The 26,991-nt window shown below is 47.9% G+C and overlaps 1 protein-coding gene across 1 annotated transcript; it reads right to left on the reverse strand.

Annotated features, from left to right (window-relative positions):
* Positions 1-1,574: 1,574 nt before the first annotated feature.
* On the reverse strand, positions 1,575-8,816 carry LOC311188287 (olfactory receptor 14A16-like; the record flags this gene model as incomplete). Its single annotated transcript, XM_084259421.1, has 4 exons — positions 1,575-1,736; positions 4,427-5,061; positions 8,066-8,237; positions 8,733-8,816. 4 exons carry the CDS (start codon positions 8,814-8,816, stop codon positions 1,575-1,577), a joined length of 1,053 nt encoding a protein of 350 aa, XP_084115547.1.
* Between the last annotated feature and the right edge of the window lie 18,175 nt (positions 8,817-26,991).

The following is a 26,991-nucleotide window of genomic DNA, read 5'->3' on the forward strand; positions in this document are numbered from 1 at the left end:
CGAGTCCTCACAGGCCCCCCAGGTCTGGGTCACAGACAACAAATGAGCTCATGTGCGGGCACGCTGGGGACTCGTCCCCTGCACGCGCAGGAGGGAAGGCGGAGGCCGGAGCGAGCGTGAGGGACCCGCCCTGACGAGCAGTCCCAGAAGCTGCAGCCCCACAAACTGATGGTGATTCGGGAGTTTCTTGCAGACAATGAGGGGAGGGCCTCACCCCCACGGGCCCTGTCAATGGAAACAGATGCCCCTGCCCCTCTATTCTGGCCGGCACACGGCCCTGCCAGGGATTCGTGTCCACTGGCCCCGGTCCCGTTCGGGCTCTGGTGTCCTGCACCTCAGGGACACAGCTGACACCCATCACGTGGGCTCGTGGGCTGTGGCTTGGAACACCCAGGGGTTCTCGTGCATGGGCAGAGGACAGGGAGGGGTCAGCACGTGGGAACCCAGGAATCAAGATCAAATCCCCATGTCCCTGGAGGTAGCCCACGTGGGCAGAGCCCACAGCAATAGTCCGCAGACCAGGCTGGACAGCACCAGATGCCGGGCCAGACATGGCTGGACCATCGAGAGTTCTCAAGGAGGCCAGACACAGGCACCAGCCACCAGGAAATAGGTAGGTGAGCACCCGGCCCCGCAGGCGGTGACAGCAACACCAGTGTTCCAGCTCTTGGGGTGTTCGCGTCCGCCAACTGCAAACAGTCGGCAGAGACCGGGCTGAGGCCCAGGCGCTCTTTGCAGGAGATGCCAGAGGTGGGGCCTGAGGCAGGTGCAGGAGCAGGGTCTCTGTGGAGGTCTCCGGGGGTCTTCAAGTCTATAGAGGTCCTGAAGCCATGACAACTCTGTCTGGGGAGGGTGTGCAGCCATCAGCTCTTGCTTCTCTTCTGAAGCCGCCACGTGCATCCTCTTCTGAAGCCAATTTATCTGTCCGAGCTGGCGCCTGCATGGCTTATATCCTCTCATGGTCCCGCCTTCAAGCCTGATGGATCATTTCCAGTGCTTGCCGTTGTTGTTGGTGAAGCACCCATCGGATGCTCCATGTTCAGTGCTCAGGGGTTCCAGCCCTGCATGCAGCTGGTGAGAGCTCAGCCCTGTGGGTTCTGGAGGGCACTGCCCATTGGGTTCATTTACTATCCTGGCACCTTGTTCCCAAGTGAAACCCCAGCCCCTGCCCAGACCCAAACTGCCCTGAGCTCGGGGCAGGCTCTTGGGCCATTTGCTCAGGGGAGGCGCGGCCAGAGCCAGTTTCAGTGGGCCTGACGCTGCCTGCCCTGAGCACTTCAGGGTATCTGGGCCGGAAGCAGGGGCCTCACTGCCGAGCTGAGACATGGGTCCAGCAGCTGCGTCTGGGTTCGGAGGCACCATGATGACAGGGAGTGCCCTGGGCCTGCTCTCCTGTGGCTCATGCCAGGCTGGGTACAGCTGCACTTCAGCCCCAGGGCTAGTGCCCCAGCCAAGCCTCCGTTCCCTGGGCTCCTCCTGTGGGCAGGGCCCCTGGAACACTGAGACTGGGCAGAGGGACACTGAGGACTCACGGAGGCTGAGGAGACTCTAGTGACTCAAGGCCAGCTCTGAGGTCAGTTGGTGGCGTGACCTCGGGGGACCCCCTCCAGCAGCAGGAGGCACAGAGCTTTGCCCTTCGTCTTCTGCCAGATCTGCTTCCTCCTGCTTCTGCCCATGGTGCTGTCCCTGAGGTGCAGGTCACTGTCCTCCTGCACTGCACGTGTCTGGGAGTCCACCTGCCCCCAGCCGAGGCGTCGTCACTTTCTCTTCCTCCACCCCTCAGTGTGGAACGAACAGTGTCCCCCTCTCTGGGCACTCCCGGTGGGCACGGACGCATCATTCTCCCTGCCTCCTCCGCAGTGGCCGGTTGTTTTGAGTTCGTTCCCTGAGGACATCGCCCGCCACCCCCTCTGTTGTGTCCTTGACCGGGCGACCGGCCCTGTGAGTGGGCACCATGGGGACTGCACTGGCCACTGGGGGACGGCAACCTCTGCGGCTCATTCTCCAATCCCAGCTGAGGTTTGGTGTGAGGATGGTCACTGTGGCGTCACCCTCCTGCTGGGCACCTGTTTCGGCCCTGGCGCTTCTGTCTTCACTTTTCCCACGCGCCGCATGCACTCTGAGTCATGGACATCAGCTGGCACCTTTGGGAACAAACACATCAACTCCTGACGGGGTGCTGGAACAAGTGCCTCTGTCCTGGGTAAGGCACCTCAGGCTCCAGGAGCTGGAGACCTCACCCTGGTCTCGGCCAAGCCTCCGTCTCAGGACCCTGGGGCCAGGCCCGAGCGAACAGCCGTCCAGGGAGAGCGGCCAGGCCCACTGCGCTCGGGAGGAAGACAATATTAACGTTGTCTGCTCGAGTGTGAGCAAGTTTCTCCTTGATGGACGTGAATGTGTGGGGAAATGCAGTTTAGGGTTCCACATGTTCTGCCTTTGAAATCATCTCCTTTATGCTTTTAAATACACCCCACAGTCTCTTTTCATACAAGATAAAGCAAAAACTTTTTCCATTTTGTCTCATTTGTTGTTTGTGTGACAGAGGAACAATCTGTCAGCTGCTCTGAGGAGACAGCGGCAGGGGCAAGGCCCACCCGGGTCTGTGCAGGCCACGCTGAGGGGCTGCGGGTGGCGACCCTCACTTCCCTGACACGCTGTGGGTGCCACGGAGCTTGGTGTGTGGTGGGGCCTGGGGTCAGGGCAAACAGCAAAAGCAAAAGTTGGACTGAGTGCAAAAATTTGCTCTTTACCAGACAGAACAGGGGAGGAGAGTAGGAGTGTGGACGGAGGGGCTGGGCACTGCAGGGCATTTAGTAGATTCTGAGTGGACACTGGTGCATGTGGGGGAGTGAAGAGTGACCCACAGTGAAAACAGTAAAAAGTCTAAATGAGTCTTCTCCTTTGATAAGAACAAATAACAAATTAAGGTGAATCTGGGATGAAACACTCATGGTAAACATCCCTTCTCAACAGACACTTACTGGATTTATTAAAGGAAAAATAGAAAATACATCCATAGGAATCTGACCAGGGAATGACGTCATATCCTGAGGGGATGGGGACTGTGACCTCATACTATCATTGAAATGAGTATTACTTTGAGTGACTTTCTAGTGCAGGTTTCATTCTGAAATTTGAATGGACGAGTCATGTCTTGTGATTAACTACATTTTATTATCATAAATAGTTTCATGGACAAAATGTGCTCATCGGTCAGGAGAGTTTGGAGACACAGTGACCTGCTCCTGGAGAGGAGGAACGTCACCCCCAGCTCACGTTCTCAGTGTTAGGATGACAAGAGTGATATCTTCTGACATACAGTACAGACGTGTAGCATTATAAAAAAAAATTGCAAATACGCCATGCTTTAGTTTACATAATAAAATAATAATATCATTCCCAAGCAGAATAAAAGTGCACTTTAGTTTAATCTACAAGAAGTTGGAGATGAATACCTTGTATAGAATTGAGATAGAAATTGGAAAACTAAGGAACCTAAAAATGAACACAGCAAATTAAAAATTATAAATTTTTAACTAGAAGTGTAGTTCTTCAAAGATAATTCATATAACTTTACTTTTGAAAACACCACAATCAAGGGAGTGCAGTCACATTGGCATCAAAACAGGCATCACAGAAATTAATATTCCCTCAATTCCAGTTTTCAGTCATAGATTCCTACTAACCAAGGAAGCTTCCATCCTTCCACCTCTGGCAGAGTAAAGTGTGGTTTCCCTTGTCCTTTGAGCAGGAACAGGAACTTCTCCTAGAGGAAGACACCCCGTGAGGAATTGTGAAGGATGGGGGGCCTCACTCTCTGTCTCCCCTTCCATCAACCAGGACAAGGCCCTCAGTGGAGACACACACAGGCTGTGGGAACCGAGCCCCAGGACTGGGGTCCCGTGGCTGTGTGGTCCTGAGGACAGACCCCTTTACCACTGCTTCATGTTATGTAAATGTTGGTGAATGTGAGTTCTAGAACATTCTTTCTACACCAAATACAAGTTTTTAACCACGAGAGGGATTCAGTTTATGAACATCACACAGGGAGGGCTTGGGGGAAGGATTGCAGTATTTAGGAAACAGGAGTATAGTGAGGGTTATGAGAATATGAATTTGTGACAAGGGAATAATCCTCATGCAAGAAATCTATGCTAATAAATGATGTCATGTAAGAGTTAGGGGGGAAAACCTGAATTAATGAGGGGCTATAAATTTAGGTTGTGGTATCTCACATCTTGGAGTATTGGCCTTTCATCAGTTTCCCCACAGCCGTCTTCAAAGCTTGGTTCCTCAGACTGTATATGATGGGATTAAAGGTGGGGGGCACCATCGTGTAGAACATAGAAATGACCAGGTCAGACATGGACGGGGTCCCTGAGGTCGGCTTCAGATAAGCAAAGCATCCAGTGGAGACAAACAGCACCACAACCAGCAGGTGGGGAAGGCAGGTGGAGTAGGCCTTGGCCTTACCTTCTGTGGATGGGATCTTCCTGACAGCAGAGAAGATGTGGACATAGGAAATGACGATGAAAATAAAGCAGCAGATACTCCAGACCACACTAATGAGAATGGGGACAAGTTTGTTCATGAAATTTCCTGAGCAGGAAATAGCCAATAACTGGGGGACGTCACAGAAGAACTGGTGGACCACATTGGACCCACAGTAGGACAAGGAGAAGGTTCCAGCTGTGAGCATCAAAGAGATGACACCCCCACCCAGCCAGGACACAGCTGTCAGCTTCACACACCTGTCCCTGCTCATGATGATGTCATAGTGCAGGGGGTGGCAGATGGCAGCATAGCGGTCAAGGCTCATCACTGTGAGGAGGCTCATCTCTGCACCTGCTGACATAACCACCGTGAAGACCTGGAGGACACAGCCCGGGAAGGAGATGGAGCTGCTGTGCCTCAGAGAGTTGGCAATGGACTTGGGGACCGTGGCTGAGATGAGGCAGAGGTCCGTGAAGGACAGACTCCTCAGGAAGAAGTACATGGGGGTGTGGAGGTGCCAGTCCAGGGTCGTGATGATGCAGATGAGCCCGTTCCCCAGCAGGGCACACAGGTAGACCAGGGAGAAGAGCAGTGGGTGCAAGAAGCCCATGGTCCCTTGGGTGGGGAACCCCAGGAGGACGAATTCTGTCACGGCCGTGAGATTGGTCACCCCTGGAGCCATCATCTGTATAAAAAAGTAAAGAGGAAGAAAACATTGTCATATCTTCCAATATTGAACACAAAATGGGTTATCAACATATACAATCACGCAATCTATGTTTTATCGTTATCTGACCAAATTCATATTTTATCTCATGTGAATGTGCTATTGATGTATTGTCCAATCTTGTGTCCATAAATTCATGAAGAAATGAATTTTTAAATGACCATGATGAAACCTGCATATCAGGTCTCTCTGTGAACTGAATTGACAGAACACCAGTGCCCAGTCATTCCCAGGCCCGCAGCTCCCTCTCCTGCCCGGGCCCAAGCATCTCCACCCAGCACACCTCCCAGAGGTTGTCCAGGGCACAGTCCCAGAGCACACGTGTCCATGCCCAGCCCCTCCCCAGCCTAGAGAACCTGTCCCTGCTCCTCCAGCACAGCCCTGGTCTGGGGAGGCCCCACAGTGACAGCTGTGCAGGGAGATGGGGTGTGCGGGTCCCTGTTTTCCTGCTGCCCAGCACCCGACACTATCCTAGAACTGAATGATCTGGGTTCAGCATCCCCGTGTGGTGTGTCCTGACGCCTCCTCTGTCATATTCCTGCCCCTGTGGCCTCACTGCTGATTCCTGGTCCGTCCCCTCGTTTCCTCATCTCCCTGCACCTGACTCCCCCACATCTGAGGACTCAGAGACCACGTTTCCTGCAGAGTCTCCTCCTGGGTCACACCCACACGTCCCTCCTGCAGGATGGGCTCGTCCACCCCCGGGTCCCTCCCCAGCCCCTCTGTCCCCCTCAGACTCATGCACATCTGTGCAGGGATGAAGCTGCTCCCAGGCTGAACCAGATGGTCTGTGCGTGTGGTTGTCCCTGCCGGTCCCAGGGACCCGGGTCCCCCGGGTGCAGGTTTGTTCCTCACCCAGGGCCTGTGCGTGAGTGCGGATGTCTGGACACGGGGCAGCCCTGCCCACTCCCCTCCTCCCCAACCTCATCCTCTTCTCTCTCTGTGGGACGACGGTGGTACAGGCCCTTGTGAGGGCAGGTTTTTTAGGAGAATATAGTAATGTAAAATAATTGCAACACTTTGGTGGGGATAATTCCAGAAATTTAATAAAAATAAGAAAATAAGTCAGGGTACATGGTGGTAAAAAATATTGACATCTGTTGAGTGACTTTAAATACAGATATAAAATGGATAAAATAACTTGACATATCTCTCCCAGGCCCTGTTTAAATACTGTGACTCATTTTACAATTACACTGATAATCCCTGAGTGTGGAGTTGTGGAACAATCCCAAGTTCACGTCCACAAATACACAGATGTCGGCGCCACCATCATGTTAGTGCAAGAGCCTTTAAGACGTCAACAGTGTCGCTGACAAGTTATTGAATTTCTACTTGACTCATATCTGTCATCATGTCTAGGAGAAAAGGCATAACATTCTGAATCGAACAATAATTGTTATTTTTAATTCCCTCTGGAATGTCTTCATCATCATCCAATTCTATTAATTGCTATGATTTTATTCAGCATCCAGAACACACTAAGTGTGCTGATGCTAATCCCAGGTATAAAGCAAAAATGCTCACATCTCCCACAAATCAAAATTTTCTAATATGATCAATTTATTAAAAGTCAGTATCTTTGATCATCGTAAATTACAAGAGAATATGTTTTCTCTCCGAGTCTCACCCAGGCTGACAGGGCAGTGGGACATGATGACTTGGGCCCCGTCAGCATTAGTTGTCACGATTTACAAAGTGAATAGTTCTCAAGTCTAAAATGCGGCTATCATGATGGGCCTCCCCGGTGGCTCAGCAGTTGGGCGCTGGGTTGCGATGCTGCCCGCGGCCTCTGCAGTGCCGGTTCGATCCCCGGCTGCTCCCCGGCCACCAGAGGAGGGTCCCACATGGCGCGCAGACCTCTCCTGCCGCCCACTGCTCCCCTCAGCAGTGTATTTCGGTCCTTCTGCCTGCTCTGCTCCCTGCTCTGGCTCTGGTGAATTCTCTCACCCTCCCATGCTTCTGACTGTACCCAGTGCTTGTATAAACAAAAACAAGCAAACAAAATAAAAATAAATAAAAACATGCCTCTAAAAAAAATAAAATGCAGCTTGAAATCGATAATTTTCCAAGTGCGAGTGGATTCTCCCCTGCAAACAGCTGGGGGGCAGATACCTGCTGTCTGGGGGGGAAGTTCCCGCTGCCATGTCAAGTCTTTCTCCTGAAGTTGTCCCCATGGCAAGACAGAGGGCATCCCGGCCTCTCACTCCATGGTCGGGGCTCGCGGGGATGCCTCTGAGCACTCACAGGATGTTGCACCTCGTCCTGCACCGCCTCATGGACAGAGCAGGGCCTCAGGGCTGGGCAATTTGAGCTCTGGAGCTGGTGTCCGTGTGTTGGACACTGTCCAAGATCCATCCATCAAGTGACTTTACTCCAGAGGGACAAGCGCCCTTTCTCAGGTCACTGTCTTAATTGGCGTCGTCCTGTGGCACATCCCAGTGATCATTAGTGCCCTGAGTGTGTCAGATGCGATTTCCTTAGTTTTTACACCTGTGAGGACAGGACCTGTTCCCCCCTCTGCCCCATCACCCCCCTGACTGATGCAGAGACCGGGGTGGCCCCATCATCAGAGCCAGGACAAGCCGCGTCCACAGGGAGCAGGAAAGTTGCTGCCGACCCCATGCACTCTCCTAGTCCTGGCAGGTGGGGTGAGGCACTGGCAGGGCATGAGGGGCAGAGTGGGGGACAGGGAAAGCAGGACAATGAGCAGACACCCCGGACCAGGACTAGATGGGACAGAAGCCGGACCCGGAAGCCCAAGTTGCTGGTGCCACAATAAGATCCCTGTCTTGACGCTCCTGCCAGACCCTCTAGTGCCTGAGAGTCTGACTTGCTGCTGACGTTGCGTGGACTTCACCTTCATGTGGACAATCCGGTCCTGGGTGTGCGCAAGGTGGACACGGGGGCTGGGGTCCCCTGGGTGGTTGAGGGCACTGGATGCGGGGAGCTGGGGGTCCGGGTCCACTTGCGCTGCCCCCATGCTGTCTAGGCTTCCTGAGCCCGGGTCCAGCAGCTGGGGGTTCCGGGACCAGCCGTGAAGGGGGAGGACAGGGTTCAGGGGAGCTGAGGAACATGGTATGCGAGGAGCCTCCTTCAAAGGAGCGGCCAGCGGGGGGGTCACTCTCTGCGTGGGAGCCAACCGACAGTGGTCAATGCAGAGCTGGCCGCCCGGGGTAGCTGCCTGTGCAGGAGGGAAACAGAGTGACCAAAGTCCATTTCCTCACCTGACGGGAGTGACCCCTTCATGTGCAGTCCTGGCTGGGCCCGCAGACGGGAGGACAAACAGGAAGAGTCCCGGAACCACCCTGATGCGTGTTCGCCTTTGACTGAAATGTGGATATTTGTGCCCAAAGGGCTCTGCGAGGTGGACACGGCCCAGAGGATAGCGTGGGGGTGGGGGGCTGTCAGGGGGTGTCCACTCAGAGCCTGGTGCTGGCCGAGGCCAGGGTGAGGGACACACGCTGCCCAGCATGGATGGGCTGTGGCCACAGACGGGAGGGCGCCTCACGCTTCTCCCAACTGCGGGGACCCCCACGGGCGCCTTTAGTGGTACAGACACCGTGGCCCCGTCCGCCCACCAGAGCTCCCTCATGATCCCCCCTTGTCCACACCGTCAACACATGTCCAGCCCTGAGGGATCCTGCCTTTGGGAACTGTGACCCCCAATGCTCTGGACCCCTGAGACCACCTGGGAGACGACACCGCCTTCCTCTTGTTCTGCCTGCGTGGTAGGGGCAGGCGGGGTCAGCGCCCAGCTGGGTGTCCTCTTGGCCTCAGGGAGAAGGTTGTTGGTGGCTGGAGGGCCTGGGGTGCTGCTTGGGGGCGGGGGGCCGGGGGGAATCCTGCGTCCTCACTTCAACTCTTTTGGTTGAAACTCTTCAGCCCATGAAGAGAATGGTTAGTCCTTCCTGCTCACCCCGCTGAAAAAAGCTTCTCAGCCCGGGAGCACATTCCCCACATTTAAGTCTCTAAGGACACAGACTCGAGTCTGTCCACAGTGTGGACCCTGGAGTCCAGCACATGCTGAGGGAAGGGGACATGATGGAAAGTGTGGGCTGAGTGTGAGTAGGACCTGAACAAACACATCCGTGCGGGGGGTCAGGACGCACCAGCGAAGCTCGGAGCAGGGTCTGGAGACTGAATCCACCTGCCCGCGACTCTGTAGGCACCGGCGTGTCCTCCTTAGAGACTGTCCGCCTAGGCCTTGGCCCGTGTCTCGACTGGGGTGCTGCTCCCTGTTGTGGCGAGGACACACGTGTGTGGATGGACACGCACCCTTGTCAGGAGTGTGGGGTGCACATGGCTTCTCCCCGCTCAAGGCCTGTGCTCACAGCGGTTTTCTGAGGCCCAGGAGTGCTCTAGTGTGGTGGGGCCACTTGTTTATTACCCTTAGGGTTCCCTGTCCTTGCACTTGTGGAGGCAGGAGAGTTTTCACGTGGATGATCCCGGGGAGTTTGAGGGGGGCACCGCACACACAGAGGGGCAGAATTGGAACCCCAAAACAAGACAGCAAAGACGTGACAAATGGCAATTATTAACATGACCCCACGTCACCCCACTCAGGAGGTCAAATCCTCTAATCAACAGAGTCTAGAAGCTTTGCTCAAAACCAAGACAGAAAGTGTGTAAAGGCCGTGGCCTGAGAGTGATGGAGGCCTGGGGGGAGACACCTGCCATCAGGGTCTTTCATGGAAAGATTTTATTCTGAAATGGCAACGGACTTGGCCTGGCGGTTAACGTGCTTTTTAAGGAATGTTAAAAAACATTCTTAAATGTTAACAAACATATACTTTATGAGAGAAATATTGTCTGGACTGACTCTGTTATGATCCGTCAGGCGTGTTTGGAGACAAAGTGTTCCGCTGCAGAGAGGACGCTTGAGGGAGGAGCATCCCCACAGCTCATGTTCTCAGGGTGGGTGAGCAGCCCTGGCGTTTACAGCACAGAAGCTGCTGGAGAATAAAAATTTACAGATATTGCCATATTTTACATGATGTAGAAAGTGACATAATCCCAGACATACCAGAAAGTGGAGAAGAAGACCTGGTACAGGACATCCACAGACAACCTAGAAAACTACGGGAACCCCTAAAAATAAACACAACAACAACAAATGTCTTAAACATTTAAAATTTAAAAGATGAAACATAGTTCTTCAAAAATAATTTGCATTTAAAAAAACCACACTTTCAAGGTGCTGTAACCAGATCAGAACGCCGTATAAATGAACATCAAGTATAGGTTCAATCACAGATTCAGATTCTTTCAGAAACTTCCATCCATCTCTGGGAGATTTATGTCAAGTGTAATTTCTACTTGACCTTTCAGCAGAAACATGAATGTCACTCAGAGGAAGTTGCCCCATCAGGAATTGGGGGGGGTGGGGCCCACCAGCTGTCCCCTCTCCCTCCACAGGGACGGGCCTCAGGGGAGACACACACAGGCTGTGGGAACCGAGCCCCAGGACTGGGGTCCCGTGACCCTGTGCTCCCGAGGACAGACCCCTTACCACTGCTGGATTTCATGAAAATGTTGGGGATGTGTGAGTTCTAGAACATGCTTTCATATACCAGTCATAACATTTAAAGAACAGAATTCATATCATGTATGTCACACGGATGGATGTTTTGGAAATGGTTGCCTTACTTTAGGAAAGAAATTTGAAGACTAGAACAATGTTAAAATTTGCAAAGGAAATCTCTAATGAAAAGTCTTATTTTACTTTAAAATGGTGACTGGTAATGGAGGGAAAATGTAAATAACTGAGGGGCCCATAAATGTAGGTTGCGTAATTAATGAAAACAATGATACCTCACATGCTGGTGTACTGGCCCTTCCTCAGTCTCCCCACAGCCGACTTCATGGCTTGGTTCCTCAGACTGTCTATGACGGGATTAAAGGTGGGGGGCACCATCGTGTAGAAGACAGAAATGACCAGGTCAGACATGGAGAGAGTGTCTGAGGTCGGCTTCAGATAATCAAAGCTTCCAGTAGAGACAAACAGCACCACAACCAGCAGGTGGGGAAGGCAGGTGGTGTAGACTTTGGCCTTACCTTCTGTAGATGGGATCTTCCTGACAGCAGAGAAGATGTGGACATAGGAAATGACAATGAAAATAAAACAGCACATACCCCAGACCACACTGATGAGAATGGGGACAAGTTCTCTCATTTATTTCCTGAGCAGGAAATAGCCAATAACTGGGGGACGTCACAGAAGAACTGGTGAACCACGTTGGACCCACAGTAGGACAAGGAGAAGGTGCCAGCTGTGAGCATCAAAGAGATGACACCCCCACCCAGCCAGGACACAGCTGTCAGCTGCACACACCTGTCCCTGCTCATGATGACGTCATAGTGCAGGGGGTGGCAGATGGCAGCATAGCGATCAAGGCTCATCACCGTGAGCAGATGAAGCTCTGTAGGTGCTGACATAAGTACCATAAAGACCGGGAGGACACAGCCCGGGAAGGAGATGGAGCTGCTGTGCCTCAGAGAGTTGGCAATGGACATGGGGACCGTGGCTGAGATGAGGCAGAGGTCCAAAAACGACAGATTGCTCAGGTAGAAGTACATGGGGGTGTGGAGGTGCCGGTCGAAGGTCGTGATGAGGACGATGAGCCCATTCCCCAGCAGGGCGCACAAGTAGACCAGGGAGAAGAGCAGCGGGTGCAAGAAGCCCATGGTCCCCTGGGTGGGGAACCCCAGGGGCTCAAATTCTGTCATGGCCGTGAGATTGATCACCCCTGGAGCCATCATCTGCATGACTGTGGGGAGGAAGAAATCACCACCGCCCCATCTCCCCAGGTGAACATAACTGGGCACCTTAAGTCAATCACAGCAGTTCCTCAGCACCCACATGCCTGGTCCTCCCGAGTCTCATCCCCAGTCATTCTCCGAGCAGCGCCGTCCTGTCAAACTACTGCATTTTCAGCTCTTCTGAAAGCAAACTGTCATGTTGTCCAAACAATTCATGTGAGGGACACTAAGGATGGCCCCATCCCCTCCCCTCAGAACTCCCCAAACTGTCCTCCCCTGTCTGTCACTGACCCGCCCAGCACAGCAGACTGAGCCGTCCCGCTGCCCCCACACCCCCAGCCCCTCAGGGTCCCGGGTCAGGCGCATCCAGAGCTGCGGCCACTTCTGAGCATGAAACTCACTGATCCTCTCCCTCCATCTAGAAACCTGTAACCCACGTCCTGCCCTCAAGACACTCACTGTGGAAACCACTAATGCCACACATGTCGAGGCTCAGTAGACACTCAGCAGCCGCATTCCCAAGGTGGAGGACTGGCTTTCCCCGGCTGCCCTGGGCAACTCCTGACTGCAGGGAGAGGGGTACCCCGCACGCTGTGGAGCCAGAGACCCTCCGGGGAGAGGACACCCCCTTTGCTCCTGCTCAGCGGAGGATACAACTGCAGGGACTCGACCAGGACAAATCCTGACTGGGTGTCCTTTTAGGGGCTCAGGGAGAAGGTTTTGGGGTACCAGGGGGAGGCAACTGGGCTGCTGCTCCTCCGGGAATTGAGGGGTTACCTGTGTCGTCACTGACAAAGTTCTGTTCATAACTTGAGAAAAAGTATAGTTAGTCCTTCCTGCTCACCCCGGCTGAGCAAAGCTTCTCAGCCCCAGGAGCACATCCCCACATGTAATGTCTCTGAACACAGATTTGAGTCTGTCCACCATGTGGACCCCGGAGTCCAGCACACGCTGAGGGAAGGGGACATGATGGAAAGTGTAGATTGAGCGTGAGGAGCTGAAGCATCATCATCGGCAGCTCTCAGAGATCCCAGGAAGCAGGACAGAGTCAGCCCAGCTTATTAGACGTTAACGCTGAATAATGACACGATCACGCCCTGGACTCCGCTGGCCCCGCAGGATGAGCCTATCCTGGGACGGGAACAAACACATCCGTGCGGGGGTCAGGACGTGCCTGCAAAGCTCAGAGCAGGGTCTGGAGTCTGAATCCACCTGCCCGCGACTCTGCAGGCACTGGCACATCCTCCTTAGAGACTGTCCGCCTAGGCCTTGGCCCGGGTGTCGACTGGGGTGTTGCTCCCTGTTGTGGTAGGGACACACGTGTGTGGATGGACACTCGCCCTTGTCATGAGTGTGGGTGCACATGGCTTCTCCCCGCCCAGGGCCTGTACTCACAGCGGTTTCTGAGGCCCAGGAGTGCTCTAGTGTGAGGGGGCACTTGTTTTTTACCCTTGGGATTTCCTGTCCTTGAATTGTGGAGGAAGGAGGGTGTTCAAGTTCATTTTCCCTTGCAGTGAGGGGGACACCACACACACAGAGGGGCAGAAATAGAACCCCAAAACAAGACACAAAGAAGTGACAAAGAGTGTATCCTTTAAGTGGCAATTATTAATTAACATGATTCCATGTCACCCAACTCGGGAGGTCAAATCCTCTTCAAAACACAGGTTAGAGGCTAGAGGCTTTGGTCAAAGCAAAAACCGAAATGTATAAAGGCCGTGACCTGAGAGTGATGAAGGCCCAGGGAGGAGACGCCTGCCATCAGGGTCTTTCATGGGAAAGATGAGCAACCTGGGAGATTTTCCTTTTTTTTTTTAATTTATTCATACAAGCACTGGATACAGTCAGAAGCATGGGAGGTGAGAGAATTCACCAGAGCCAGCTCAGGGAGCAGAACAGGCAGACCAACGAAGTATACTGCTGAGGGGAGCAGCGGTGGCAGGAGATGTCTGTCGCGCCATGTGGGACCCTCGCTGGTGGCCGGGGATTGAACTGGCGCTGCAGAGGCTGCAGGCAGCTTCGCAACTTAGCGCTCAACAGGTGCACCACCAGGGGAGGCCTAGTTCACTCTTCTTTAGCAGACATAGGCGCTGGAGAGTTGTCTGTTCCATACAGTTCCTCCATAGTCTCAGAGGGATATTTACATATCACTTTCAACTCGCATCTTTTCACTTAGCAGTCTACCTTACACATTCCTACAGTAATTATGTCTAATCTTTAGAAGGATGATCTTAGAAGACCTACTGATAGTCTTTTTTTTTAAATAAATTTTATTTTTATATTCCCCATACAATTGCAACCCCCTTATTTTGACGCCAATCCCTCCCCTCCCCGCCTCCCACCCCCCATAGAGTGTCTTGGTTCATAGTTGTTTGTTGATTTTGATATTTTCTTTCTTATAGTTATTCATTTTCCTGGTCCCTTATTTAAGTTTTCTAGATTCCTGCTATGAGTGAGACCATCCGGTATTTTTCTTTATCTTTCTGGCTTATTTCGCTGAGCATGACCCTTCCAGTGCCATCCATGTTGCTGCAAATTGCATGTGTTTATCTTTTTTGAATGCTGAGTAATATTCCATGGTGTATATATACCACATCTTCTTGATCCAGTCATCTATTTTTGGGCATTTGGGTTGTTTCCAAAGGTAGCTATTGTAAACAGTGCTTCTATAAACATAGGGGTGCAGGTGCTCTTTGGAATTGATGTTTCTGTGTCCTTTGGGTAAATACCTAGGAGTGGAATTGCTGGATCATATGGAAGCTCTATGTTTAGTAGGTCCAGAAATCTCCACACAGCTCTCCATAGTGGTTGGACCAGTTTGCACTCCCACCAGCAGTGCAGGAGAGTTCCTTTATCTCCACATCCTCGCCAACATTTGTTGTTGCTAGTTTTTTTAATATGTGCCATTCTCACTGGTGTAAGATGGTATCTCATGGTGGTTTTGATTTGCATTTACCTGATTACAAGTGATGTTGAACATTTTTTCATATGCCTGTTGTCCATTTGCATTTCCTCTTCAGAGAAGTTTCTTTTTAGCTCTTCTGCCCATTTTTTGACAGGATTATTTTCTTTGTTGTTGTTGAGTCTCATCAGCTCTTTGCAGATTTTTGTGATCACTACTGATAGTCTTTTAAGCTAGAAAAGATGGAGTATCCTTTGTTTGTTTAACTGCCTGAGGCCATGTGGTGCTGACACTATGTTGCTGTCAGTCTGTGCACCGTGGTCCTATTTCAAGCTGAGGCTGTGACATCAGTTTTGAAGAATTCTGCATTTTGTCTAGATGGCTCACAAAATGTGATGTCTCCAGCCTTCTCTCTGAGTCTACATTCACACTGGTACAGTTTTTACTCATTAAAAAGTCTCTTTTTCATACACCATCCTATAGGTACAGCTATGAATCTTCTCTAATTTCAGTGAAGATAGAAGCCTGCTTTATTGCTTCCTATTCTTGTTGTTTTCCATTGGTTAGTAAAAGGGGAGGAGAGAAGAAATGGCATTTCTTTCCTCAGTACTGAAACTATAGTTATAAAAAAATTCTCTACCCCTGCAGGCCTTAGGATTTCAGCCAAAAATAGATTGGAGTTGTGGCATACAGAGAATTTTCTTTGAATTTTTCCCATAGGTAAAATTGGTACATCCAAGCAGTTAGGTCTGAGTGAGAAGGTCTCTGTACCTACAGATTCCTAACATGCATTAATTTTGCAAATGTTCCTACCTAATTGCTTTTATATTCCTGTCATTTAATGAAGTTGGTGGACCACTGAGAAGAGCCTAAGACATGCAATTGCCCAGTGAGGCTGACTCCCAATTACAGAACAATTCTAAACTCAAGCATGCCTACAAAGAAAGTATTGAAGGACACAGTGTGCCAGGAAGGCTTAAACTACCCTGAATGTACTAGAAGGGGGAGGAAGGCAATCATTCATGTTTAAACAGGTCAGTGTGCAGAACTCACGGAAGAACTGTGTCTGATTCAGGTGCACCATATGGTGCTAATGAGCCATATGGTTCTGAGAAAAGCTATTTTTTACAACCTGCTGCTTTTTTTTAAATTTAAATTTTATTTTTATATTCCCCATACAATTGCAACCCCCTTATTTTGACCCCAGTCCCTCCATCCCCCGCCTCTCCATCCCTCATAGTTTTTTGTTGATTTTGATATATTCTTTCTTATAGTTATTCATTTTCCTGGTCCCTTATTTAAGTTTTCTAGATTCCTGCTATGAGTGAGACCATCCAATATTTTTCTTTTTCTTACTGGCTTATTTTGCTGAGCATGATCCCTTCCAGCGCCATCCATGTTGCTGCAAATTGCATGTGTTTATCTTTCTTGAATGCTGAGTAATATTCCATTGTATATATGTACCACATCTTCTTGATGGCATTTGGGTTGTTTCCAAAGCTTAGCTATTGTAAATAGTGCTGCTATAAACAAAGGGGTGCAGGTGCTCTTTGGAATTGACGTTCCTGTGTCCTTTGAGTAAATACCTAGGAGTGGAATTGCTGGATCATATGGAAGCTCTATGTTTAGTAGGTCAAGAAATCTCCACACAGCTCTCCATAGTGGTTGTGTAACAGGGTGGTCCCCAGGAAAGGGGGAGGTTCCCTGCCCCACCCAAGGGAGGGTGGAGCTGAGCAGGAAGAGGAGAAGCTGCAGAAGAGACTGAGGAAGGAAGCAGACCCATGGACAATGCTGCTGACTAATTGTTGCTTCTCTAACACACATTGTAACCCTGAAAAAAGACTGTCTCCTAAGATTACACCATGAGATCTGTGCCACCATAGATATGGTGGAATAAAAATTAAAAGGGGGGATTGTAACAGGGTGGTCCCCAGGAAAGGGGGAGGTTCCCTGCCCCACCCAAGGGAGGGTGGAGCTGAGCAGGAAGAGGAGAAGCTGCAGAAGAGACTGGGGAAGGAAGCAGGATGGAGCCAGGAGACCTGGAGGAGGCACATGGAGCCTAGAGACACGTGAAGAAACTGTGCTTGTCTTTTGGTCGTGGACTGGGTGACACAGATGTGGGTGAGACCCGTGGGGAGGTGACAATGGCAGCTTTTATCTTGATGTTGATTTTGCTCTTTTCCTTCCGGGCTTGTCCAGTTGTTTGTGACCCTTTTCTGTGGGTCCCCACTGGAAGATACTTTAGACTTGTAGCAGGCTTTGGGGCCTTGCTCTGGGCCAATCCCATTTGGATGGACTCTTACCCACGAGGGGATGGGTAACTTTGGGTGCTTCACTTAGAAACTAGACTCTTTGCCTTACCTGTATTGTTTCCTAGTTTTATTAAAGTTCCTTCCCATTAAAGTCTCCTATGTTTTGTGTTGATGCGGCGGATGGCCGAACCCATTTAGAATAGGCAGGTTTGTGGGGCTTGGGCTGCCCCTCTCCCTGCCCTATAACAGATTGACCAGTTTGCACTCCCACCAGCAGTGCAGGAGAGTTCCTTTTTCTCCACAACATCGCCAACATTTGTTGTTGCTAGTTTTTTTTTAATATGTGCCTTTCACACTGGTGTGAGATGGTAACTCGTTGTAGCTTTGATTTGCATTTCCCTGATTACACGTGATTTTGAACATTTTTTTCATATGCCTGTTGGCCATTTGCATTTCCTCTTCAGAGAAGTTTCTTTTTAGCTCTTCTGCCCATTTTTTGACTGGATTATTTCCTTAGTTTTTGTTGAGTCTCATCAGCTCTTTGCAGATTTTTGTGATCAGTCTTTTATCATTAGTGTTGTTTGCAAAAATGTCCTCCCAGTTAGTGGGGTTTCTCTTTGTTTTGGTTATTGTCTCTTTTGCTGTGCAGAAGCTCTTTAATTTGATGTAGTCCCAGTTGTTTATCTTTGCCTTCACTATCATTGCTTTGGGTGATGTGTCTGTTAAGATGTCTTTGATGTACATAACATGTAGTGTTTTGCCTATATTTCCTTCTATGTATTTTATGGTTTCAGGTCTTATGTCTAGTTCTTTAATTCATTTTGAGTTGGTTTTTGTGCATGGGGTGAGGAAGTAGTCAAGCTTCATTCTTTTGTATGTAGCGACCCAGTTTTCCCAGCACCGTTTATTGAACAAACTTTCTTTGTTCCAGTACATATTCTTTGCTCCTTTGTCAAAGATTAGTTGACCATAAATCTGTGGGTTTATTTCTGTGTTTTCTATTCAATTCCATTGGTCTGTGTGTCTGTTCTTGTTCCAGTACCATGCGGTTTTAAATGATTATGGCTTTGTAGTATAGTTTGAAGTCTGGGAGTGTGATGCCTCCATTCCCTTCTTTTTTCTTTGGGAGATCTTGGGCTACTCGGGGTTTTTGGTGATTCCATATGAATTTCATCAATAATTGTTCTATTTCTTTGAAGAATGACATAATTGTTCTATTTCTTTGAAGAATGACATTGAAATTTTTATTGGAATACATTGAATCTGTATATTGCTTTTGGTAGGATGGCCATTTTAATAATGTTTATTCTTCCAATCCATGAGCAGGGGATGTCTTTCCATTTCTTTGTGTCTTCTTCTATTTCTTTTAACAGTGTTTTATAGTTTTCTTTGTATAGGTCCTTTACCTTTTTTGTTAGATTTATTCTCAAGTATTTGATTTTTTTTTGTTTCAATAATAAAAGGAATGGTTTTCTTGATTTCTTCTTCCTCAGATTTATTGTTTGTGTACAGGAAGGCTACTGACTTTTGCATGTTGATTTTGTATCCTGCCACTTTATTGAACTGATTGGTTAGTTGAATTAGTTTTTCTGTGGAGTTTTTGGGGTTCTCTATGTATATTATCATATCATCTGCAAATAGTGATAATTTGATTTCTTCTTTTCCTATTTGGATTCCTTGTATGTCTTTCTCTTGTCTTATTGCTCTGGATAGGATTTCCAGTAATACATTGAAAAGCAGTGGTGAGAGTGGACATCCTTGTCTTGTTCCAGATCTTAATGGAAATGCTTTCAGCTTTTCACCATTGAGAATGATACTGGCTGTTGGCTTGTCATAGATGGCCTTTATGATATTGAGGTATGTTCCTTGTATCCCAAGAATTTCAAGGGCTTTTATCATGAATGAGTGTTGCACTTTGTCAAAAGCTTTCTCGGCATCTATTGATATTATCATATGGTTTTTATATTTCTTTTTGTTGATGTGTTGGATAACGTTGATTGATTTTTGGATGTTGAACCATCCTTGTGTCCCTGGAATGAATCCTACTTGGTCGTGGTGAATTATCTTATGGATACATTGTTGGATTCTGATAGCTAAAATTTTATTGAGGATTTTTGCATCAGTGTTCATTAGGGAGATTGGCCTGTAGTTTTCCTTTTTTGTGTTGTCCTTGTTCGGTTTTGGTATTAGTGTAATGTTGGCTTCATAGAACATGTTTGGTATTATCCCTTCCTTCTCAATTTTTGGAAGAGTTTGTGAAGGATAGGCATTAATTTGTTTCTGAATGTTTGGTAGAATTCATTTATAAATCCCTCAGGTCCTGGGCTTTTGTTTTTGGGAAGGTTTTTGATAACCATTTCAATTTTGCTGCTTCTAATTGGTCTGTTTGGGTGTTCTATTTCTTCTTTATCTAGCTTTGGGTTATTGTAGAGTTGTAGGAATTTGTCCATCTCCTCTAGATTGTTGAACTTGTTTCCATATAACTCTTCATAGTAGTTTCTGATTATTTTTTTGATTTCTGCTATGTCCATTGTGATTTCTCCTCTTTCAATTATGATCCTGTTTATTTGTGCTTTCTCCCATTTTTCCTTTGTGAGCCTGACTAGGAGTTTATCTATTTTATTTATTTTTTTCAAAGAAGCAGCTTTTGGTTTCATTGATCTTTTGAATTGTTTTTTCAAATTTGATTTCATTTATTTCTGCTTTGGTTTTTATTATTTCTTTTCTTCTACTGGTTTTGGGTTTTTTTTGTTGTTCTTTTTCTAGTTCTTTGAGCTTCAAGATTAGGTTGTTTCTTTGAGTTCTTTCTTGTTTCTTGATGTGAGCTTCTATTGCAATATATTTTCCTCTTATTACTGCTTTTGCTGCATCCCATACATTTAGGAAATTGGTGTCCTCCTTGTCATTCAATTCAGATAATTTTTTAATTTCTTCTTTGATCTCCTCATTAGTCCAGTGGTCTTCCAGTAGTGTGGTTTTCAATCTCCATGAGGTAGGAGAGTTCCTTGCCTTCTTTTTTTTTGGTTTATTTCTAGTTTGATACCTTCATGGTCAGAAAAGATGCTTGGTATGATTTCAATCTTGGTGTATCTGTTGATGTTTGTCTTGGATCCCAGTATGTGATCTATCCTGGAGAATGATCCGTGTGCGCTTGAGAAAAATGTGTACTCAGATTTTTTTGAGTTTAGTGTTCTATAGATGTTAAGCCCAAGCGCTCTAGATCCTTATTTAGAGTTTTAGTGTCTTTACTTATTTTTTGTCTCATTGATCTATCCATTGTTGATAGTAGTGTGTTAAAGTCTCCTACTATGTATGTGTTTTCTCTGATGTCCGTTTTCAAAGATGACAATAGTTGTCTGATATATTTTTGTGCTCCTTCGTTTAGTGAGTATGTGTTAATGAGTGTTATTTCTTCTTGAAGTATTGTCCCCTGGATCATAATTTAGTGACTGTTGGGGGTCTCTTTTTACCTTTTTGAGTTTAAAATCTGTTTTATCTGATATAAGTGTAGCTGTTCCTGCTTTCTTTTTTTGTCCATTTGCTTGTAGGATTGTTTTCTATCCTTTAACTTTGAGGCTATTTTTATCTTTTGTAGCTAAATGTGTTTCCTGGAGACAGCAAAAGGTTGGGTTTTGTTTCTTCATCCGGCCTGCGACTCTGTATCTTTTTATTGAAGATTTTAGTCCATTTACATTTAGAGTTAATATTGATATGTTAGCATCTCTATTTGCCATTGTGTTTGTCTTTCCTTTGATTTTATTTATTTATTCTTTTAATAACTTTTTTTTTTGGCCTTCTTTTGTTGTTATTCGTCCCTCTGAGGTTCTGGCTTTAGGACTCCTTGTAGTAATTTTTGGAGTGGGGGTTTAGTTGTAATGAAATTCCAGAGTTTCTGTTTGTCTGGGAAGGTCCTTATTCTTTCTTCATAGAGGAAGGAAACCTTTGCAGGATAGAGTATTCTGGGTTGGCATCTGTTGTCTTGAAGTCTGTTGCCTATATCCCTCCACTCTCTCCTTGTCCAAAGTGTTTCTTTGACGTCTGATGTCAGTCTTATTGGTTTTCCTTTGTATGTTATCTGTTTCTTCTCTCTTGTCAGCTTCATTATTTTTTACTTCTCTTGTATTCTTGGGAGTTTTACTATTATGTTTCTTGCTGTTTTTTTTTTTTTCTTCCTTTCATCATGGAAGTGTGGTGTTCTTCTTGCTTCTTGAATGTCTGTTTTCAGCTCCTTCTTCATGTTTGGGAAGTTCTCTTCAATTATTTCCTTGAATATTTTCTCTGTTCCTAGGTCTCTCTCTTCTCCTTCTGGGATTCCTAAAACTCTTATATTTCCTTTCCTCATGGAGTCAGATAGTTCCCAAAGTCTTTCTTCACTCTTTTTCATTTGTACTTCTCTTACCTTTTCTGTTTTGGTTCTTTTTATTTCTGTGTCTTTGAGAGTGCTTATTCGTTCTTCCATTTCCTCTATTCTGTTATCACTGTTTTTCCCAGCATTCTTTAGCTCTTCTGTTAATCCTCTGATCTCCTGCATTTCCTTCATTTCCCTCTTTAGGGACTCAATTTCATTCATCTGAGCATTGTTTTCCTTAATGACTTCCATCAGTTTTTTCATCACGGCAATTTTAAATTCTTTTTCTGGAAGGCTCAGAAATTCTTCCAAGTCACCGTAGTTGCAAGCTGGTGGGTGTTTTTTTTTTTTGTGTGTGTGTGTGGTATGTCTTTTTTTCTGAGGCATTACTACTTTGCTTGTAGTTTTTCTTTTCCCTGCTGTCTGTCTTCTAATTTGCCTTATGCGTTGGAACACTGTGCTGCTGTACTGGCTGGCATCTTTTTGGTGTGTTCTTTTGGGAGTTTCAGAAACTGGCAATCCAAATGAGTCAAAAACTGTTATGCCAGAAGTCTAGTGAGGCAGTGGTACTTTGAGTATGTTAATGGCCACTGTCACAAAATCTCTCCTTCTTCTGTGTTTAGTTACAAAGGTGCATCTTGAAGTCCCACAGACTTCCCTGGAGGTGGGGCAGCTGGATTGCAATCTGGGTTCCAAATCTCTGGATCCTCCTCTGGGCTCTGACTTCCTACCAGGTGGGACCAGGCTTGTGGGGGCCTTCAGCTCACCTCTGATTGTATATGGAACCTTCTCTTTCTGGCTCCACGAGGAGCCTTCTGACAGATTCAAGCAGTCTTTATTGAAGAAAGTTCCCTGTTTTAAAATGGCACTTTGGAGACAGCCATACTCTTCCATGCGCCCGGTCTGCCCCAGCTGTGGGTGCCCACTTCCCCTCTGGGTTTGGACTGCTGGCCTGAAGGGGCCTGGAGTGAGTGAACTTCCCAGCTCACCTCTGGCTCCTCCGTGAGCCTTCTGCTGGTTTCAAGCAGTCTTTATTGAAGAAAGGTCCCTATTCTAAAATGGCGATTTGGAGACAGGCACACTCTTTGGGAGATTTTCCAACACAGATTTTATTCTGAAATCTCAATGGGCTTGGTCTGGCGGTTAACGTGCATGTTATAAGAGAAATATTGCCTGGCCTGTGTCTGTTATGATCTATCAGGCGTGTTTGGAGACACAGTGTCCTGCTACAGAGAGGACACGTGAGGAAGGAGCATTACCCCAGCTCATGTTCTCAGAGTGGGTGAACAGCTGTGAGGCCCCGGGTTTACAGCACAGTTGCTGCCAGAGAATAAAAATTCATAAATATTGTCATGCCCTACTTTATACAGTTTTACATCATATGAAAAGATAACATAGTTCCTGAAGTACAAAAATAGCAAACTTAAGTTATCTAAAACAATGTCAAGAAGAAGACCTGGTAGAGGAATCAAGATACAATTTGGAAAATTCAGGGTGCCTGAAAATAAACACAACAACAAAGGTCTGAACATTAAGTTTTGAAGTAGTAAAGCAGTGGCTCAAAAACAATTCATCTGCTTAAAAAAAACAAAAACACTGCATCACAGGAGTACAGTGTGATAGGATCAAGTCAGATGTCACAGAAAGTAACAGTCATGTCCATGACAGGTTTCAGCTCCAGACTCCAATTCCCGGGTCATCCATCCAACTCCCACCTCTGCAGATTCATGTCAACTGTGGTTACAACAAGACCTGTGAGCAGAAACATGAATGTCTCTTAGAGGAAGACGCCCCATCAGGAATTGTGAGGGGTGGGGGGACACTCAACTGTCTCCCCTCCCATACTCAAGGAAGGGCCTCACTGGAGACACACACAGGCTGTGGGAACTGAGTGCCAGGAACACGGACCCATGACCAGTGCTTCCAGGAGAAAACAACTTGCATCTTGTCATTGTTAGTAACTGTTGGTGGCCTCTGAGTTCTGACTTCTTTCTGGTCAGAAATGTGTGACTTGTTGCAAACAACATCACATTTTTTTAACATGACCTGGAATTCAGTTTATGAGCTTCACATAGGGAAGGGTTTTGCAAAAGTCTGCATTAATTTACGGAAATAGATTCTAAGGAAGAATATGAGAATATAAATTTCTGACAAAGAAACAACTGTAAGAGAAAAGTCTATTTGTGATTGAGGACATGAAAAAGTGCAGGAAAAAAATGAATAAATGAGGGTTATAATGGAGAATGTGATATCTCACTTGATGGACAATTGGCCCTTTATCAGTCTCCCCACAGCCGACTTCATGGCTTGGTTCCTCAGACAGCATATGAAGGGATTAAAGGTGGGGGGCACCACCGTGTAGAACATAGAGATGACCAGGTCAGACATGGACGGAGTCTCTGAGGTCAGCTTCAGATAAGCAAAGCATCCAGTGGAGACAAACAGCACCACAACCAGCAGGTGGGGAAGGCAGGTAGAGTAGACTTTGGCCTTACCTTCTGTGGATGGGATCTTCCTGACAGCAGAGAAGATGTGGACATAGGAAATGACACTGAATATGAAATAGCAGATAGTCAACACCACACAAATGAGAATGGGGTCAAGTTCACTCATTAAATTTTCTGAGCAGGAAATAGCAAATAACTGGGGGATGTCACAGAAGAACTGGTGGACCACATTGGACCCGCAGTAGGACAAGGAGAAGGTTCCAGCTGTGTTCATCACAGCATAGAGACCCCCAGCCAGCCAGGACACAGCTGTCAGCTGCACACACCTATCCCTGCTCATGATGACATCATAGTGCAGGGGGCGGAAGATGGCTGCATAGTGGTCAAGGCTCATCACCGTGAGCTGGGTCATCTCTGTACCTGATGAAATAACCATCATGAAGACCTGGATGACACAGCCCGGGAAGGAGATGGAGCTGCTGTGCCTCAGAGAGTTGACAATGGACATGGGGACCGTGGCTGAGATGAGGCAGAGGTCCATGAAGGACAGACTGCTCAGGAAGAAGTACATGGAGGTGTGGAGGTGCCAGTCCAGGGTGGTGATGAGGACGATGAGCCCGTTTCCCCCCAGGGCGCACAGGTAGACCAGGGAGGAGAGCAGTGGGTGCAAGAAGCCCTTGGTCCCCTGGGTGGGGAACCCCAGAAGGATGAATTCTGTCATGGCCGTGAGATTGGTCACCTCTGGATCCATCATCTGTATAAAAGAGAAAATATGAAGAAACTGACAAATCTTCCACCATTGAACATAGATCATCATGAGAGGACAGTAAGTCAATCCATTTTCCACAGAATTACACTTTCTTGCTCATATTGAGTCAAATATCAGCATCTGCATATACTTCATTATTCAACCCATTTATTTCCACCTCATGTGAATGTGCCGTTATTACATTCTCCATATTTGTTCTTGCAATGGGTGAAAAACTGACATTTCAACTGTCCTCTACAAAAATTGTACAATTGGAATCTCATATGTATCAACAAAACCGACTCACAGCCCCTACCCTTCGCCCCAGTCCTGCTACTCCTGACTCCTGCTCGGGCCCCAGCGTCTCCGTCTAGCACACCTCCCAGAGGTCGTCCAGGGCACAGTCCCAGAGGACACGTGACCATGCCCAGCCCCTCCCCACCTTAGAGAACCTGTCCCTGCTCCTCCAGCACAGCCCTGGTCTGGGGAGGCCCCACAGTGACAGCTGTGCAGGGAGATGGGGTGTGCGGGTCTCTGTTTTCCTGCTCCCGAGGACCTGACACTGTCCTGGAACTGAATGATCTGGGCTCAGTGTCCCCGTGCGGCATGTCCTGACGGCTCCTCTGTCAGATTCCTGCCCCTGTGGCCTCACTGCTGACTCCTGGTCCGTCCCCTCATCTCCTCATCTACCTGCACCTGACTACCCACATCTGAGGGCCCAGAGACCATGTTTCCCACAAAGTCTCCTCCTGGGTCACACCCACACGTCCCTCCTGCAGGATAGGCTCGTCCACCCCCTGGTCCCTCCCCGGCCCCTCTGTCCCCCTCAGACTCATGCACATCTCTGCAGGGAGGAGGCCGCTCCAGGGCTGAGCCAGACGGTCTGTGCGTGTGGCTGTCCCTGCCGGTCCCAGGGACCTGGGTCCCCCGGGTGCAGGTTTGTTCCTCACCCCAGGCCTGTGTGTGGGTGGGGACGTCTGGCCACGGGGCAGCCCTGCCCGCTCTCCTCCCCCTCCCCAACCTCTTCCTCTCCCCGCTCTGTGGGGTGACGGTCCTGGTGATGGTCGGGTTTTAATGGAGAATGTTGGTTATAAATTGATGGAAATACATTAGTGGAAATAATTCTAAATAATTTGATAAGAACTAAAAATTAAATGGGGAAACCATGTGGTCAAATCCATAGACATCTTTTAAGAGATTTAAAGTACATATTATACTTATGATGTAAGTTTTTATATTCTTCCCTCCATATTTAGGTACTGTGACTTTATAATATCTCTAACATTCCTGGAGTGCGGAATTGGGGAACAACCCAAGTGAATGTCCATGAAAGTCAGGTGTCCATGCCACCCTCACTTTAGTTTCAGAGCCAAAGAGTCAAAAATATTGTTATAAAAATTGAATTTCTATGTTCATGCCTGTCATAATATTAGGACCAAAAATGAATAACAAATGGAAGTTTAGCAATAAGGATTTTGAAATTCATCTTAGTTACAAAATAATCATTGTTGTGATTTGATGGAACACTTAATACACACTGATAGAACGCTAAGATCAGTCATGAGACATTGTCAGGCTGATCATAGAAATCTTCCCGTATAATGAATACATTAAAATGGCATAATTTGTGGAAGATCCTCAAATAACAATGTGTTTTCTCTCACCGAGTCTCACCCCGGCTGACAGGGCAGTGGGACATGATGACTTGGGCCCTGTCAGCATTAGTTGTCATGATTTACAAAGTGAATAGTTTAACTATGGAGCATTCATTCTCCAGTCTAATATGAAGCTTGACATCTAAAATTTTCCAAGTGTGAGTGGATTTTCCCCTGCAAATGGCTGGGGGCAGATACCTGCAGTCTTGGGGGAAAGTTCCTGCTGCCGTCTCCTGTCTCTCTCCTGAGGTTTTCCCCATGCACGGGCAGAGGTCGTCCCGGCCTCTCACTCCATGGTCGGGGCTCCTGGGGACGCCTCTGAGCACTCACAGGATGTTCCACCCCGTCCTGCTGCTGCCTCATGGACAGAGCAGGGCCTCAGTGCTGGGCTATTTGAGCTCTGGAGCTGGTGTCTGTGTGTTGGATACTGTCCAGATTCCAGCCCTCAGGGATCCTCCTCCAGAGGGGCAAGTGCAATGTGTTGTTGTCATTGACTGTCTTAATTGGTGTTGTCCTATAGCACATTCAGAGACCATTAGTGCACTGAGTGTGCCAGATGAAGTTTTATTGCTTTGACCCCTGTGAGGACTGGATTGTGTTTCCTCATCCTCAGTCTCCATCAGCCTCCATTGACCAGAAGGGGGAACCTGGTGTGG

Source organism: Talpa europaea (genome assembly GCF_964194135.1).
Source record: "Talpa europaea genome assembly, chromosome: 2".
Classification (NCBI taxonomy): domain Eukaryota; kingdom Metazoa; phylum Chordata; class Mammalia; order Eulipotyphla; family Talpidae; genus Talpa; species Talpa europaea.